Below are 18,595 nucleotides of genomic sequence, written 5' to 3'. Positions count from 1 at the left end.
GTAAACAACAGACTCAGTTTTTGCACAGTACTAAGGAGTGAATCCTGCCTGCCACTAGGTTTCTTGTGAGACAGCCCTGTTATCTGTTGTCATGTCAACTTGCAGGACTGAGTCTTACAGGAAACTTAATATACCTGGTAGTTCTTCTGCTGGGATTGCATAAGTTTCCCTTATAAAGCCCTGTTTTTCAGAACTCTTTTAGGATCAAGCTTTTATCTCTGATTTTTTTGCATAATATGAATTTCATTCTCATGTCTTCTAGAAAATGTGGACAAAAGAGATGACTGGCAACACCATAGAGTTCAGCACGGCTGGGGAGAAAGCTATGCATTCTGCCTGTTGTGTGCTATTTCTAGTGAAAATCTAGATTGTAATTTGACATTATACCATCTTTTTAGGATAATGTGGTTTTGTTTGGTTTATGAAAGACTGGTCTGTGGGGGATTTTTGTTTTGTTTTGGGGGCTTGTTGGTTGTTTGCCTGGGGAGTTGCATTTTTTCTGGTTTCTTTTTTTTTTTTTTCCTTTTTTCCCCTTCCTTTGTCTTTATTCTCTTTTTTCTCTTTTTTCTTTTTCCTTTCCTTTTTGCATTTTTCTCTTTTTCACTTTTCATTTTTCCTTTTTCCTTTTTCTCTTTTTCTTTTTTCTTTTTACTTTTTTTTCTTTTGTCTTTTTTTAAGATTAGTTAATGAAAGAAAAGACTGGCACTGGATAAGAATTTGTTTGAACGCTATACAGATAGTCCCTAAGAGAGATTTGAACATGTTTTCATTCTTGATCTCATCTAGCCTGGGGAAGCATCCTTCCTGTGCCTGATAAGGAGCAGCCCCTCCTCTAACAGATTTTGAAGCTATTTTCTTCAGATAGCTTCAGAGAGACACAGTGGCCACATGTGATGAGGCTGGAGAATTTGTTTTATTTCTGGTTCTCCAAGAAATAGATAAGCAATCTGCTGGGCTGCTGCAGCATGACACAAGCACCACAGGGTAGGAACCTTCTTGCTTTCTTAACCTGGACTTTTTCCTGATCAGTTGTCTCAGAGTACTCTTGTGTGAGTCTTTCTATTCTGCTGTTATAGTAAGGATTATGTAGATGGCTGCCTTCCTTGGAGCTCACCTGTCCAAACCTGTACAGAGCTGGATTGAGGTCTGGTGTGACTCTGTGACAGCAGCTTTGCTGCAGATTGATTTGCAGTTGTTCTGTTAGTGCTCTTCAGTAATTTCTCAGCAGCAAAAAAACACATTTTATGCTGCATGCATGCAGTCCACACGATTCATGACTGAAGTTGATTTCTTAGATAGGAAATAAAAGCAAAGGAAAAGTTTCCTGTTGCACAAATTACAACAAACTGAAAGTTCTAGTAGATATTATATGGAACAGATAAACCGCAGAAGATGATATACAAAAATCTCCAGCTCAGATGTAGAAAAATGATTGTATTGTACTGAAGGCTATTTTCCCTGAGAATGAAACAAAATGGAGGCTAAGAAAAGTTTGGGACATTGCTCTGGTTAGTCCTTTTGTGCAGAAGTTTATGATCACATTGATGTCTTTCTACCCTGAATGCTGAATGCATGTAAGACTGTTATCACACAGAAAGTCATTGTCATTAAAGTCAGATTTCTTAATGCTATTGAGGCAGAGAGCATTGCCTCTAGAAAGACCTGTTAGGACTAATTTAATCCAGAAGTTTATTGATTCAACTTAATTTATTAAGGAATTTATTTTAATGTGAGTTTAATCATAGATCAGCTTTAAATTTGTTTAAATGTGTTCACAGTGAGACTTTGCATTGGTTTAAATATAATTGATTTCTGTTTCAATTAGATCCCTGAAAATTTGGACATAGATTATGTCACAATATTTTCCTTTCAGTAAAACTGTAGCACAGTTCTTCATCTTCTGGAGTGAAAGTCTAGCTGTAACGAATCAATGACAAAGCATTTTATTTTTCACAGGACCTGAATTTTACCTTAGTTGTGTGCTGGGCCTTCAGTTCGTATCATATAGGAAGTAAAGCCCTGGATACTGGAAAATTGATATAATCAATTTTCAGGGTGTGATTTTTTCCAAAACTGTGACACACAGAAACCACTTGTAAGTTTAAAAAAGTAGTGGGGGAAGGGAATTTTACTTGGTTTACCATGTCTTTATTCTTTTTGCTAGCAGGCTTTTGAGAATTTATGTGGAATTTATTCTCCCACTCCTTTTTAGCTAAAATTTACCATATAAATGCTGTTCAGCTAATGGACACTCTAGACTGGGGAATAGGCTTGGTAAATGATACATATTGCTTACTACCCTTCATATCTTTGAGCTGATCCACAAGGTTCACTGGTGGCTTCTACATAAGGAATGTCATTGTTCTACAATAAAAGCTGTAATTCCTCCTTGGCAGTAGCTACTGGTGGCCACCACACAAGGGTTAGAATGTTACATAATTACCAACTGTTTGATGCATGTTTTAGTCTTTTTCAAGTGCTCATAGATTTTAAGGCCATTGAGAGATCTTGACAAAAGGTTGACCTGGCAGATTGGGCTACATTGTTGTAGACCAGAAGCTCCAGGGTGGACTTGATGGCCTGGAGATCTCTGACACAGTTTTTCTGTATTTGTGTGAAGATTCCACTCCTGTTTAGACCACTACCTACCATTCACACACATTTCCCAGTATGGTGCTGGAATATACTTTTAAAAAGCCATATAATTTTCCCTACATAATTTTTTAACTGTTGCCTAGAGTCCAAAACCTTTTCGGAGATGCATAATTTGTCTTGTCCCTCCTCCAGTGATTTCTGCACTACGGCATGTATCTGCACGCTTTACTTATCATGTAGTTATGGATTTTTGGAGGCTGGCCTTTAAAAGGATGTTTAATCTTGTATAATAATTTAGCCAATGTGGAGATTTCCAATTATGTATTATTGCAAGTTGTTCCCAAATGCAAGTATTTAGCAGTATTTGTAAGAATTTTGTTCAAGTTCTCATTTGTCTGAAGATAGCATGTGCATTTTCAAACAGTTGTGAATAAGTGATTCCTTTTCACTGCAGTTTCCACTTCTGATTTGCCAGAGCTGCAGAGTATAAATGTGGAGTTCAAGTATGCTGGAAGTAAATTATATTGAAGAGTACATGATGGGATCTCTCCACCTGCTGTGCAAGTCCATAATGTTAAATGCCATGTTTAAATTTTTGCTGAGCTGTGTTTGAGTTAATGATTTTTTTGCAATGTTGCAATGCCCAGGTGTATCCTGTTCCCTGATTCCTGAAATGTGAAATTTCATTTAACATACAGGTACAAAAGCGGTCATATTTCAAATTGAGTAGAGGGCAGGGGACATTGAATTTTCAGTTGTTATATAGCTGAGATGGGGCTAGCACTTCCTCTACTCTGTCTCTGATCAGCACCAGAAGAAAATTATTAGAAAGCCTTTGAGGCCGAAGTGGAAGAACTACTGTTGCTTTCCAGTCTGTGCAGTCTTTTAGTACATAGCTGTTTTTGTAGGCTACATCTTTCTATAGCCTGTGCTGAACACCCACACAAATCCTAGAAAGGGACTATTGCTAGGAGAGCTGACCACAAAGATTAAATGGGAGGAGGGGAAGGAAAGTGGCAAATGAGGAACCATGCCCACAGTGTTAAGTTTGACTTCTGCATAAGCAAATCAATGTCTTGAAAGTTTCAAAATTCTTCACACTGCTGTAAATATTTTATGCAGCCAGTAATGCAACAACAACTTCTTTATTTTGATGCTCCAATTAATCTTGGTTTTCCCAAATTAATTTCTATGATTTGATTTTCTTTCTGTTCATGTCAAGCAAGCCAGCATACAGGTTTCAGCTTAGGTTTTCCACCTTCCCACCCCAAAATTTCAACATGGATGAGTGGTTCTTTGTGCAAAGGAACAATCGTGGACAAATTAACCTCCTAAACTTCCAGTTGTGTCTTGGGATATCCAGACATTTTCTCATCTAATTTGTGAAAAGTGTTGGCCTCTGTGTGAACTTTGTGAGAGGGGGATTGTTTTGGTCTTTTGGGAGTCAACTGTTTGGGAGAATTCCATTTTGTTTCTTACTGTATGCTGATTATTCATTCCAGTGGTTATATCCTTAAACTCAGATTACTCATGTGTCCTTATTTGGTGGTGGCAGTGACTGGCTCTGTGAACCCATGGAGGAGAAGGTGATTAGTGGTGACTTATTAAGGTAGCCTTCATTCAACGTTCTGGGTATTGCCTTCTGACCACCATTTCCATTGTATTTCGTCTGTCATGGCACTCCCTACTCCCTATGTTTTCTCATTTTTTTAATAAGATATCCTTGTGGATAGTAGATACTTCTGGTTTTCTTGTTCAACGTGGAAAATTATTTTAATACTGGGAAAGCTTATGTGCATACAGTGACCATAACATTGTCTGATGTTATTGAAATTCTGCTTGATGCAGGGTGTTTCTCCTATACATATATGATTGAGCTCTCACTCGTGGAGTAGGGACAATGTGCAATATTCAATAAGAAATATCTCTGACCAGGAATGTAAAAGTGTGCTGGCAGTGTTGCTGGATGTGTATTGTTACTCCTTCTCTTAAGACTTCCACAGCCTCAGGAGAAGGAGGAGGACTTTTAGACATGTGAAAGCCTGCCATGCGTAGGTCTGTACTGGGCAATTTATTGGCTGAGTCATGGTACACTTTGTCTGGGAAGTGGAAGTATTGCAGAATCAGAAAATGCTACAAAGCCAAGAGAACGGTGTAAGCCAGAAGCAAAAATGGGCTTCTGTGACTAGGATCAGAAGAAAGCAATGACTCATGTCCTTTGCATGTAAGAATCACAGCTTTGCTGGAACAGTGTGAAGAGGAAGAGCATGGTGGAGAAATGCTGAAAGGGTGGAGAAGCAACTGGAGGCCAGAGATAAAAACAAGAGTTACAAAATATAATACAGTGCATAGGATATAGGATTTGCAAAGCTTACAGGATTTGACACACAGAAATCTCTGTGTTTTCTGATGATGTCAAAACAGGAGTAGACCAGAGAATATGAAATCTGAGAGGGAGAGGAGGAGATGGCTGCAGCACTTTTGAGACCCTGAAGCCAGAAAGGCTAAAGCTCTAAGGAAGCTATTTAAAAAAGAAAATTTTACCAAAAAGAGAAAAAAAAAGAGTTGTCAAAGAAGCGGATTTTCATCATTAATGCAGAAAAATATGCTCTGAATTTGTACCATTTGTTTGTTTTTTTCTTCCCAACATGATCTTAGGGCACAGCAATGTAGCTACACAAGTACCATAGCTGAGACCCAAAGTTTAAGTTTTCTATGCTCCTCAATCCAGTGATTTGCTGAACCTTACAGCTCTGGCCATAAAGTGAAGGCTGAGATCCCGACTAGTTAACAGAGTAGTTGCAGCCTTTGCTTTTACGTGGTTCTATCAGCTGCACTGCTCTCTGTTTGATGAGTTACTGAATGGCTTTTTTTCAAGAAAAAGTAGAAATTAGTGCTTAACATTCTTACACTGGAGAGCAAACAAGAGAAGGAGCTATATGTATGGTATGACAAAGTGCCACATCATTCCTTCTTTCACCTCACTTCAAGGCACACAACCTAAGTCAAACTTTTTAAATCCACAATCCTGAAATTCAGCTCCTAAATCAAAAGTGGCTTCATTTGAAAAAAAAAATTAAAAATTACTGAGTACTTGCAAATTCCCTTGAAGTCCATAGGATTTACCCTGCACAGCATTTCTGTGCTTTTGCTTACTTTAATTTTAGTGTTCAAGTAAAGATTCTGGGCTTTTATGCATTTAGGTATGTAAAATATGGACCAGCAGATTCTTCCATCAACTTTACAAGCTGTTTTCCCTGAATCACTTTTTGGATATCAACTATATTTGTTTTACACTCTCCCACATTTTCAGTCTGTGTGATCAGGTTTTTGTATTGACAGTGTCTAACAGGATCATCAAAGCTTACCAGGGATGCAGCCAGTTGGAGTCAGCTGAAGCACTGAGAATCAGAGGAGAGGGAATTTAATGTAATCAGGCAGTGTGTTCCTGCAGACACGATCATCAGTAAATAAATTAGGTGTTGACCTTTAAATCATAATCTTTAGGTTAGACACTTGCTCACACCCAGCTTCTCTTGCAAAACGTACATTTTGCTTTGAACACAGTTCTCTGTCTCTGAGGAGGCCTAAGTTCAGAAACTGATATCTTGAGTGTCTGCAGGAGAATGGACAGCCTGTCATTATCATGTTTCACTGAATAAATGGGTGCTTTCAGGCTTTCCTCCTGAACACAGTATTTCTAGACATGCTGCTTTGTCACTACCATCCTTTTTCACACTACTGGAGATGAATTTTCCTTGTTGGTTGGGGGCAGGAATAAGACCTGCTCTATGTGCATAGTACTTCTTCCATATGCCTGTTTTCAGTGTCCTGTTGAAATTCCTGCCTTCCTGAGGCCATATTATAAATTGGCCCATGTTACTCTCATTGGCAGTGTTTACTGGGCTTGTGACTGAGTGAATGCAGAGAAGATTAATGCAAGCTCACAGAGCAGATTCATGGCTAGGGGTAAATATCTGTGAAGGCTGGCATGACACAGCATGAACTTGAAAGCATCTCATGCCAAATAAACAAATATTTTAGGTAGAGATCTATGGATTTGTTGGTGCAGCATTACTTTGACAGGACCAAGTAAGACTTCAGTACCATCACACCTAAACCTGGTTATCAGATTAGCAGCTGTCTTTGTGACTTGCTTTTGGGAGTAGTTACTCTGATTTATAGAGGCATTTGCAGCTTCCATGCTGTTCCAGTGCTTAAAGAGCATGGCTGTAGTGCTGTCTCTCTCTATTGCTCTATTTCTTGGCTCCTGACCATGTTGCTAGCCATTCCTTTAGTACTCACCTTTATTTTTGCCTTTGCAATACCTACAGTATATTCTGTGGGTGTTGGTTTTATGTGTAGTTCAAGATAAATATCAGGTTTGTATTTTTTCTTTTGCTCTTCTGTGCAGACACAAGTATTCAAATATGAAGACCCAGACCTGAAATGTATCTGGCAGTATTTTCAAAATAATTCAGAAGCTCCCATTAAGTAGCTGAATAATTTGTTTGGTTTTTCAGTCCTTCAGCCCGTGTTCAGTTACTCTGGTATTTTGGAGAGCTGGGTGTTTGGGATTATCTTCTATCATTTCACACAGTGTTTTATCTTGTAGGTAATCTGCACAGAGACTCAGCATGCTTGCAGGAAATAGTCAGATTTTGAAAAGTGTTCAGAATTCAAATGTTGCCTGAGAGAGTAATAGGAGGATTAATACCAAGAGAAGCAACACAAATTTTTGTGGGTTTTAATTGTTTATTTGTTTTTGGATTTTCATTGTTGTTTGGCTTGGAGGTTTTGTTTATTTATTTGGTTAGGGTTTTGGGGGCTTTGCAGGGAGGCTTTTTGTCTAGGCGGGAGCAGTGTACATTTTAAAGTGCAGCATATATGTTTAGAAAACCTGGTCTGCTGATGGTAAGCCTGACCTCGATTATAATCTCATATGCAAAGGGAGAAGGCTTTTGGAAATAATGTAATTTGTCCTGCATTACTTCCCTGCCTTGAGCATTATGCAGGAAAAAAAATAAAGAAAAGAAAAAAGAAAAGAGAAAAGAAAAGGAAAAAAAAAGAAAAGAAAAGAAAAGAAAAGAAAAGAAAAGAAAAGAAAAGAAAAGAAAAGAAAAGAAAAGAAAAGAAAAGAAAAGAAAAGAAAAGAAAAGAAAAGAAAAGAAAAGAAAAGAAAAGAAAAGAAAAGAAAAGAAAAGAAAAGCAGTAAGTCTGAGGCCAAGGAAATGGGTATTATTCCTATGGCTTTCTATTACCTCTCACCAAGCTGTTGGTCACAATTCTGTGCAGCAAACTCTGCACATTTGCCTACTGGCAAGCATGCCCAATACATTCCTGTGCTCAGGCTCTCAAAAGGCTTTGCACCTTCCTAGGGAAAGAAAAAACAGGGAAATAAAAACAACCACTCATGGACCACTCATGGAATTTCAGCTGAGTGTGGTTGTGTGATAATATTTTGCAGGTTTCCTGTTTAATTTGTTAAATGTGTTGAGCTTCCATGCAGATTAACTATACAATCAATCACTGAAAGTGAGGAGATTGATGTTCTTTGCCAAACTCACAAGTCCGGGGAGAAGGAGTTATCTGCACTCATACATTATCAGTGAGTCTTTTGCAGAGAGAATATGGAAATTCATGTTCCTTATCTGCAATGATATTATGCAGGCCAGCAGACGTGAGTTTCTGAAAAAAATTGCTAACAAAATGACAGCTATTCAAGCCATGATAATAAGGAAAGCTCTAACACCTTGCTTGCTTTTGCCTGTTAAACCCTTCCAACTGTGTGCGGCTTTGCTGACACAACCAGTCCACTGCTTTGTGTTCTCTTGCTGTTATCACCTTTGTTGCTTTCTTAGAAAGTTTGTCAAAGCAGGGGAGGTCCATGGGTCACAGAGAGATATCTTGACTGGGTAGTGTGAGAAGCCTGGGTGCCTTTCTGTGTGTCTAATTGACTCTTAAATGTGAGGCCCTACCGAATTTTGGCACAAGGAATACAGATATAGTAGATGCCCCACCAGGTCTTTCATTCAAGCAGTTCCTCTTTCAGGGTACTTCCACACTTACTTTATGCAGTTTCTCTTCAGGAATTGTCTGTTTTCTTTGCTCCCTTGTCATTCTGTGATGGATGGCATGTGTAAGGGCTCTGCTGGTGCCATACCAGAGCTACTCACAAAGGCACTGCCCAAATAGTCACCTGTAGGAAATGCTGTGAGGCTCCCTTCCATTTTCAATTTGACTGAGTCCTTATATCCCCGATGGCACTTCAATATATATGAAATGCAGAAAGCATTTTCGTCGCCTTTCCTGCCTCATTCCTGCCTGCCATGGGCAGTCTCACGCAGCAGGCAGAAACCTCGCCGGCGGCAGGAGCGGTCCTGCGTGACATGACAGGCGCAGCAAGGAGAAGAGGAAAGGAGCCAAGCTGGCAGGAGATGCTGAGGGAACAAAGGGGGAAGGGGTGAAGAGGCAAGGGGAGGGCAGTATCGGGAGAAGCCATGTCTAGTTATAAGCATTTTTGTCTCTTCTAAAAGCATTTTTACCCTGCAGACAAGGTTCTGTCTTACCAGTACCACAGAATTGGCACAGACTGTGATGAAAATCAGCTACCTCTTGCAACAGTGGAAGCTGTAGCTGATCATGATCCAAGTGTACAGTGCTGTAGTTTTATCAGCACAAGCTTTCTCATATGCCTGGCAGGTCTGATTAACTTTTGCAAAACTGCAACTGAAAAGAAACAAACATAGTGTAAATGAAAAGAATAAAAAAAAACCAAGAAACAATCTCTTTTCTGTCATGTCTGTGAACAGCTTTTACTGTTTTCCCTGGAGAGCCTGCATGCTTGGACAGCGAGTTACTGTGAATTAGTGAGGGTCACTGCTATTGATTAAATCCTCTTTTATGTTTCCCGGTAACTCCTGAATTATGGCAAGAATTGAGCATATTAATTTAATGCTTTTCTTTCTTTCACTGACAGCTCTGATGGAGGAAAAAAATCTGCAAGTCATTTTGAGCAGATAATACTGAATTAAAATAAAAATCAGGAACAAAATGTCATCTCTCTTTTAATCCCAGTTTTGCATTGCTATGTTGAAAGAACAGTCAATAACTAGTTGAAGTACTTAGCACAAAAATTTTCATCATTGCAATTGTGGTGATGCTTTTAATTTTTGCAAGATACAGATTAGGACTATAACAAGTAAAAGTAAATATGGTAAAATAAGGACTATTGCCTTTGTATTTCAAACATCTGCATCTCCTTTTCTTACATAGTGACAAAAGACTAGCTTTAACTCTTCAATGACAGAATGAAACTATTAGCATAAACCTCAGTAGTAAGGCTCTTACTTAATGCTAATTATTTTTGTTGGAAATTCTAAACATTATTAACCTAAAATTTTATATTCAGATAACATTTACATGAGTTCTTATATAAACGTGTATATAGATATATATATATATATATATATATATATATATATATATATATATATATATATATATATACACAAAGAAACATACACTTATAAAAGTGTATGTATTTAAACATACTGGTTTATTGGTTTCAGGATGGTGTGTGGGCACTTGTTTTTCTGAAATCAAAAGTTGTTTTCATAGCATTTTGAGAACACACTGAAATTTCCAAAATTATTCAGGACAGTGGAAGAAAATGGAAACCAACATATGAGAAGATTTTCTTGTCATTAAGTTCTGGGCCTTTACCTGATCCATCCCAGTGGAACCCTGGTAGATGTGCCTGCTCTGTGTGTACAACATCCTTGGATGCCATTCCCAGAGAAGTCTCCCTCTCAGACATTTTACTGATGTCTAGAACACTTCCTACCGGAAACTTGGAAAATTGTCACCTTCCTGTTAATCAGGAGATTTTTTCAATTATGGAAGGCTACTTTGTCCATTTTCTGTCTTCTGCTGGTGTCACAGCAGGTATCACCTCATTTGGTCACTCACTTCAGACCACATTTTCCCAAACACCACTGTTTGTGCTGCTCTGGGCTCAGTTTCCAGGAAATTAAAGGTTTCCCTGTACTTTTCTGGGGTGAGAAAGGCTGCCGTACATGTGGGACAGGCACTGCCGTACTGTGGGACTGCAGCCTTCAGCAGTCGCTCACTTATTGGGCATGTGCATATCAGTCCTTTATTTAGGCTTCTCATAATTATGGTTATGATGGTGCTGCTTGTTTTTTGTCATATTGGAATAATAATTAGGGGCAACTGATGTGAGTAAGTCTCCACAAAAACACAAAGAGCAGATACATAATCAAGAGTGTGCAATTTCTTAGGACATTTTCTTGTGCAGGGCTCTGTCAGAGATCTTTTGGTGTCTCTTTGAGTGCTCCTAGTCTGCATGTTATGGAGAATCATTTGACCATAGTGGCCATGTATGTCCTTGGACAATATTACAGCTGTTCAAGAAACAAAATGCCCTGCAGCTGGAGGCACTGCATGGCCATAGTGACTCCCTGGAGGCTCAGGCAGGGCACAGCTGAGTTAGGATGGGCTTAGAGGCTATCACCCATCAACAGACCTGCTGTAATACCCCATATTAGCCCTCTCCAGTTGTGTGGTAAAGGTGTTATCTTAAGCCTTAGGGGAAGCAAGGTCAGGTATTGGTGTTTTACCTATGCACTGGAGCAAAGTAGTGGCTGGTTTACAGCTAAAGCATGGGGTCAAATGAGGGGTATCATCTCACAGGGGGCTGTATCTTCTTGTGAAGCCTGTGGTCAAAGACTAGTACTCATGTGGAATTTTAGAGGTCTATAATTTAGAAAGCCTGAAATGGTTGGAGGTTTACACATACAAGAAATGTTATTGCTACAACACAATAGAAATTGAGATGCATCAGCTGGAACCCTACAGTGTGTTGGCTAAGCCTTTTCAATGCAGTGTCCCCTTCTGGGTCCAAAATACCCTTAATTGATATTGATTCTGTTGATGGGCTTCCAAGCCTGTTGTCTTTTGCCTCAGGGAAAGGATATGGCCAAGCTGAGGTTTGAGTTAGGTGTATACTGTGGGTTGTAATGTTTGGCTGGAACAAAAGCCTTTCCCTGACATGAGGGAGGCTGTCGAGGTTGTATTTATGCATTTAACTCCCTGTCAGATCAGTTGCACCTGGAGCCTTTGGTAGCCCATAACTCATAGCAATTGAAATTAGTAAAGCAGCAAGATACCCTCCCTTTGCCTTTCTGTGTTGCCAGTCAGAGGTGCCTGCCACACTGTGCTGTCTTGTGCCTAGGTGCACACAATCAAATAATGTTGTTAGTGCTCCATGCTGTATTCAGAACCAGCACTTTGATTCTCACTGCAAATTGTAAGACTGTCATAGGAGATCTCAACAGCATCAAAGTGGGCTGCCATGAAATGTGCCCTTATGCTTTAAGGACAATACAGATCCTTGTTTTTCAGGGATTTCTGCTGAAGCACTGCTAATCTGGTTGGGGTTTTGCCGTCCATGGTTTGCCTAGCTCAACTTGAGTAAACGTTTTCCCTTTTGAGGATGGCCTAATCACCACCACATTCTTTTATTTCTTTAGTGGTGCCCCTCAAATTGAAGGAAATGAAAAACCAAGAGGCTGCTGTGGGTCAGAAGGTAGTGCTAAGGTGTGAAACCACTTCAGAGTATCCTGCGCTCAGATTCAAATGGTTAAAGAATGGGAAGGAAATAACCAAAAAAACCAGACCGGAAAATATCAAGATCCCAAAAAAACAAAAGTAAGTACAAAGTAATATCTTTCAAGTGGGGCTGGGAGGGCTGGGAAGTGATGTTCGCCAGAACGTAAGCACTGAGGTTGTTAAATGCAGTAACAAAGCTGAAAGCTACGAGTTACAGAAGAAGAAAATCTAAGAAAACAGAAAACAATATTATTGTTCCTGAAAGTATGAATGAAATGTGAGTGTGATATAAATATTTCATAATTAATTCTCCCTTCTCAATTTATATTTGTTTTCTGATAGCCAAAGGCTATGATTTCAACCAGTAAACCTTGGAGACAGGCCATTTTTAAACTGCTAACAAGAATAGAGGTACCTTTTGTTTATTATCTAAAATCAAAGAACACTTAAAATCATCAAAGGGTTGCAGATTTTGAAATATTTTAGATATTTTCTTTTCCAGCAGTTAAATCCTTTAGAAGGGCTGAATGCTGTCCTCATTAGCTTGAATTTCTTATGAAAGCATGCAGTAGTCCTTTACCAGAGGCATTCCTGCACTTGCAGAACAAGGCTCTGGTGTAGCAGATGTCAGACGAATAGCAAAGCATGCAAATGCTATCCTCCTGTCTGGTGGTAAGTGCCCCCTACGTGTGACTGATGACCAGCACCAGAAGAAAGACTGGTGGCTTGTTAATGTAGGGGAAAACTACACGATACTTTTATTGCATTGAGACAGGAGAAGGCTTTTGCTGTTTTGTGTCTGCCTTGTTGTTTACATTAAGAAGTTGTAACTGTCACCAGCTAGGAAAATCTGTTTGAACAGTCTTTTAATTCTCACTTCTGCTCTCAGTAGGCCGGACAGCTCTCTGGTGCACCATGCTGTGCCTTCCCTACATTCAAGACACAGAAAGTTTGGAATGCACTCTGCAAGAGGCTTTTCTTTCCAAGGTGTTCAGTACCCCCATACTTTGTGTCAGGGCTCACTTCACTAGATGAAACAAGCCATAAACAAATAGATATTTGACTATTTAGAGTTATTCAGGTTAAAATTCAGAAATCCTACCCTCCTTGGCAGTATCTTGTACCCCAGCCTGGAGCACAAGATGAAACATGAAGAGGGACAGAGCAGCATCACCACAGCCCCCATGCCACAGTTGCACAGATGTCAAGAAGGAACCTGTGATGTCTCCTTCCAGCATTTGTGAAATGGAGCTGTTCCAGGTGGCAGATAGCCTGGCAAATTGTCTGGACTCATTTGCAGAGCCATATGTCTCCGTCAGAGTTGTATTTTCAGTCTATTCTGTAAAAAAAATGTTCAGATCAGAGCCTAGTCCTCAGCTTTCCCAGCAACACGGCACTGCCTGTGAGGGGCAATCAGTATTTCCTCCACTTGCATTTTGGCTGATGCTGATTGACCAAACTCACTGTGGCTAGGATTTCGCCTTCTGGGGCTGACTGTCACCAGTTCAGTATTGAATCAAGGAAGTTCCTTTTGCTAGCTCATTTCTTTGTGGGTTTTTTGCCCCCAAAAAGCTTTGGGGAGCTGTCAGAAAGGAAACTGATAGCCATTGATTTGATATTGATGCATGTGGAAGTGTGAGATTCTTTTTCAGCTTGATGTGCCAAAAAGTGTTTAACTTCCCTAAAAGATGTATAATGAAAAAGACTACAATTGTGCCTTTTTCTGGAAGATAGAAATACGAAGTCATCTTCACTCACCATAAGTGGAGAGGGTGCAGGCTTTGACCCGTATTTCACACATTTGTACCATGCACTGTTGGAATTTCTCTCTTGTGTTTTAGAAATGTCATGGAATGGAGAAGCACTTCCAGTTAGAGACATGAAAGTCACTAGATGTAGAGTACAAAGAAGGAAAAGACGAGGGATGTCTGCTGACATTTGAAGGATATTCTTTGCCTTCCTACTTTGACATTTTAGTTTGGGGACGCATCATTGCTTTGCCATTTCTTCTTTTGCTGTTCATATGTGCATCTGGGACAGACTAGAAGTGAAAAGCTTAAGAGAAAATTGATTTTATTTTGATAAAAAATGGGACATACACATGTTGTAAAGCTAAAAAATAGGGAGGGGGATGCAGTGTAAATGAACACATAAAAGACACGCACATTTCAATAAGCAAAGCCACGTTAAAAAGATCCCATTGCAAATTAGAGGAGTATCAGAGATCAAGGAGTTTTTCCCCCACTTATGTTCTAGGGGCTTTTTCATGATAGCATGCTGATAAGTGTTTGTCATGTTCATATGTTTCTGTATTGTTACACAAGCATTTTAGTGTGAATTTTTTACTATTACCCAGTGTGAGGAGCATCAAATATGAAGGTTAGAGTAATTGATAAGCTGTCTGGGATCAACATTTGTTTTAAAGTTCAAATGGCTACATAAAAAGTAGGCTATGTTTCTGAAGAACTGTTAGCTTGCAGAATACCACAGCCTTACTGACATCTTCAATCCAAACACTTGAAAATAACACTTCCTGACACATTTACCAAAAGCTCACAAAGTTTATTTGTAGTACCCATTGGCCACTGATTTCTATCAATTTGCAGGAAATCACCCTTCTTTTTGTGTGATGGCAGAATAAAATGTGTTTATTGTTGGAATAAATTAAAGGTTTCTTTTGTTTAGCTACACAGACAGAGCTAAAGCTAAATATGTTATTTATGTTTTTTTAACAAACTGCAAAATATCTGGCAGTATGATGAAGTGTCTATCTCAGAAATTGGAAATTAAGACCTTAGCTTTACATCTGAAGTAGTCAAGGAAAGATAATACATCAGCTTGGTGGTTTTGGGCACATTGGCCAAAATGTGGATCAAAGGATTTGCCAAAGTGGAGCACATGCTGACTTTTTTTAGCATTTTGAGAGTTTAGAAGACCCTGTGGCAATGCAGCTTCCTCAAAGCTTAGCCTTCCAAAGACTCCTTTGAATGTCAAATGGTTTCACTTCTCTAAGCTCCCTCAGATAGTTTCAGGGTGGTTAATTCATAGAGCGCAGAGCCCCAATATGTGATGGTCCCACCTGGACTACTGTGTTGAGCTCTGGGGCCCCCAGCACAAGAGAGACATGGACCTGTTGGAGTAAGCCCAGAGAAAAGCAGTTGATCACAAGGCTGGAGCACCTCTCTGATAAAGACAGGCTGAGACAGTGGGAACTGTTCACCCTGGAGAAGAAGAGGTTCTGGGAAGACCTTACAGCACCTTTCAGTGCCTAAAAGGGGCTGCAAGAAGGCTGGAGAAGACATTTTTACAGGGATGTGGAGTGACATGACAAGGGGGAGTCTCCGTGAACTGAAGGAGGGTAGTTTCAGGTTAGGTATTAGGAAGACTTTTTTTACTGTGAGTGTGGGAAGGCACTGACACATTAGGCAGAATGGTGGTGGATTCCAAATCCTTGGAAGTGTTCAAGGCCAGGCAGGATAGGGCTTTCTGCGTAACTTGGTCCAGTGAAAGGTGTCCCTGTGCGTGGAAAGTGGGTTGGAACTATATGATCTTTAAGGACCCTTCCAACCCAAACTACTCTGATTTTATGCTTCTATGACAGTATGGCAGGTGAATCACACTAAATGGCTATATTCGTTCTCATTACACTGGAGAGTCGAGAGAAACTGAGTGACTTTAAATTTTAATGAAATGCATTTAAAGCACTCACTTTTACCTCAAATTTCTCAGAGTAAGAGCATATAGTCAGTGAGTTTCTGCTGATGATTGCTGATGATTGATGAGGCCATGATTGGTTGATTCATGTGTCCAGGCTCTAAGCTATTTCTTTGTGACAGTAGACATCCAGAAAAAAGCAGGCCCCAGACAAGAGTGTTTCACCTTGTAGCTAACTCTCCCATGGCTGTCTCCTACTATGACAGCATTTCATTTTCCTTCTCTGATTTCAAATGCAGGTGAGACTTGTACATTATTGGTTTGGGCAGTGTGCTGTACAAGTCAGGCTCTCTTCATTACATGTAGAGAGACTCCCATATCAGGGTTGGGGTTTCTTTGTGGCAGAGACAAAGTGTTTGCCACTTCTAGATGATGACTTTGGGTGCAGTAGTGTGCAAGGAAACTTTGTGTGTAAGTGACCTGTACCTTGAGGTTCATCCAAGCTTAGCCTGGATATTTGCCTGCAGACAGGCAATTCTGGATGACAGATGGAGACTGGAAGCAAAATGAATTCAAGCAATCAGATAAGGTGGGCTGGGACTGCACTCTGCAGATGTGTTTCTTTCCCCTTCATGTATGAATACAAGCTCAGCAGTGTCATAGTGGCAATGAGCTGAAGATTCAGCAGAAGCAAATCTTACAGGGAGTAGCATTTTTTTGGAGTAGCATGGTATAGTTTAAGAAAAGGACAAGCCTTTGAAAATAAAATCCCTTATCAGGGGCTTTAAGTCAGTACTGTTGAAGTACAGCATTGCTAGGAAACTGCTTCATTTACAGCCATTAATGAGTCATCTTCTGCTCTGACTGTTTTGAATTCTGTCCCAATACCTCTCAATGATATTTTTAAGACTACAAATATTCATATTATTTCTCTTGCTCTCAGACACAAGACTCCATACAGGGTTTTGTTTTTTTTTCTAAAACCAAGAGTAAATTTGGCTTGTTAGAAATGGATTTGTAAAAAATATTGATGCTTCACCTATTTTAATATAAAAATAAAATCATAAAAGGAAGACACAATTCCTTGTCTTTTCCCATATCCATCAAGCAAAACAAAATAAAAAAAGTGCAGGGAAGAGTTTCTTCACAAAGCCAAGCAGGCCACAAAAGTGTTTTGTATCAATATTACTTAATGTATGGAGAGGACTGCAGCAAGTGTACAGTCGGTGTCCACATAAAAGTGATGTAACTGCAACTGTGCTTCCTTCCTTTTCACTGGGTTACAGTGAAATCTTAAGAACAGTAAGCCTGTTTACATTGCCTTTTGAAGCTTCCTAAGGCTACAACTTGCTCTCCATCCAGACAAGTGTCTGCAAGTATGGCTGAGAGATAACCTGCTGCAATATAGGAATCACATGTGCATGCAAGCTGTTAGGTGGTGTAGAACACCACACCACTTTCTGGTCAGGCCCTCGACAGGCTGTTGTGAAGGTGAATGGCTGGCAGGAAAATTAAAAAGTAGGCCATTTTTACTGTTGTATAAGCATAGCTGTTAGGTGCAAAGTTTTCACACAAAGATACAATAGCATTCAACTTTGGGACGTTTCTGTCGGTGCCTTTACCACTTTTGCTCATATATTTATGGCTGTCACGAGCTAGAGTCTGCTCTTGTATGCCACCTGAGGTGCAGCCCAGTTAATTAATTCAGCACTGGGAACTGGTCTCCTAACATTTCCTGAGAAGGGAGCCCAAATACTTAGCTAGTAATTTCTTTACCATTTGAGAAAACCTGAGTAAATTGCTAATCCTAGCTTGGTGCCTCCTCCCTCTTGCAAGCCCAGTGGCCTCGAAAAAGCAGTGGCCACTTGAGGGATGGCCTCATCCCTCAAGGGGGACAACTCTTAGGACAAGGACAAGGGACAAGGGGGGCAACTCTTGTGATGCAGGTTTCTGGCAGAGAGGGGTCCACCTAGCACACTGCTTTTATTCCATGAGGGCTGACTCCTCAGCAGTAGGAGTTTCATAATAGAGGCAGGGAAGGCTGAGCTGCCAATAAGCAGGGGTTTGGATAGCAGATAGCAGATGGGATAGTGTCCTGTGATGGAAGTAGGGGTGGCTCACAAGGATGTGTTGAAAAATGACATCGAACATTTTGATTGTTTCAGAAGCCCACACTGCTGCAACAGACCTGTTTGTGGTCTGAACCAAGCCCTGCTCAGTGATTTGTAGAAGGGATAACCAGTTGTGATTTCTGCATGGAGAGTTAGGAAACATGGCAATGCTAAAGCAAAGCACCTCCCCAAACACTGTTTATCTCAGCAGACATGGTGGTTACTATGAGCTTTCAGAGTGAGCAGGTGCTGCCTTCTGAGGATCAGCCCTTCAAGTCAGGGTGGGCCTGCTTAGGGAAGCCAGTGTTCATGCACTCTAAATGACTATTCTGTAGATCAGGTTTTATTACAGGCAGAAGCTTCCCCAGAGCACTTCTTTTAAACAGTAACTGGGAACAGCAATAATGTGTGCATTTTCCCCAAGCTAGTCATTCTCTGCAGTCTAGATAATGGGATTATTGCCATCCTGTGAGTTGGGGACCCCATGAATGACACCAGAACATGTTCCTACAAAATTAATGGGTAGGCAGGAGTTCTGCATTTGAAAATCTAATCTTAAAACCTTGGAGACTGATTAAATTACATCTCTGATCCAGGAACAA

At 40.1% G+C, this 18,595-nt stretch overlaps 1 protein-coding gene across 16 annotated transcripts in view; it reads left to right on the top strand.

The window, feature by feature from the left end:
• NRG1 (neuregulin 1) overlaps window positions 1–18,595 on the top strand; it is a 447,143-nt gene that overhangs the window by 292,861 nt on the left and 135,687 nt on the right. For 12 of the 16 annotated variants that reach the window (XM_068176234.1, XM_068176240.1, XM_068176238.1 and 9 more), the window contains one exon: window positions 12,150–12,327. In XM_068176234.1, coding sequence (XP_068032335.1) covers window positions 12,150–12,327 — 178 coding nt within the window. Of the gene's footprint in view, window positions 1–11,211; window positions 11,372–11,791; window positions 11,874–12,149; window positions 12,328–18,595 lie in introns of those variants that run through there. The other 4 variants (XM_068176247.1, XM_068176242.1, XM_068176245.1 and 1 more) reach the window with 4 other exon arrangements.

Source organism: Anomalospiza imberbis, chromosome Z (genome assembly GCF_031753505.1).
Source record: "Anomalospiza imberbis isolate Cuckoo-Finch-1a 21T00152 chromosome Z, ASM3175350v1, whole genome shotgun sequence".
In the NCBI taxonomy this organism is placed as follows: Eukaryota; Metazoa; Chordata; class Aves; order Passeriformes; family Viduidae; genus Anomalospiza; species Anomalospiza imberbis.
Note: the sequence above shows the minus strand (reverse complement) of the source record. Positions and strands in the feature narration are given on the sequence as shown.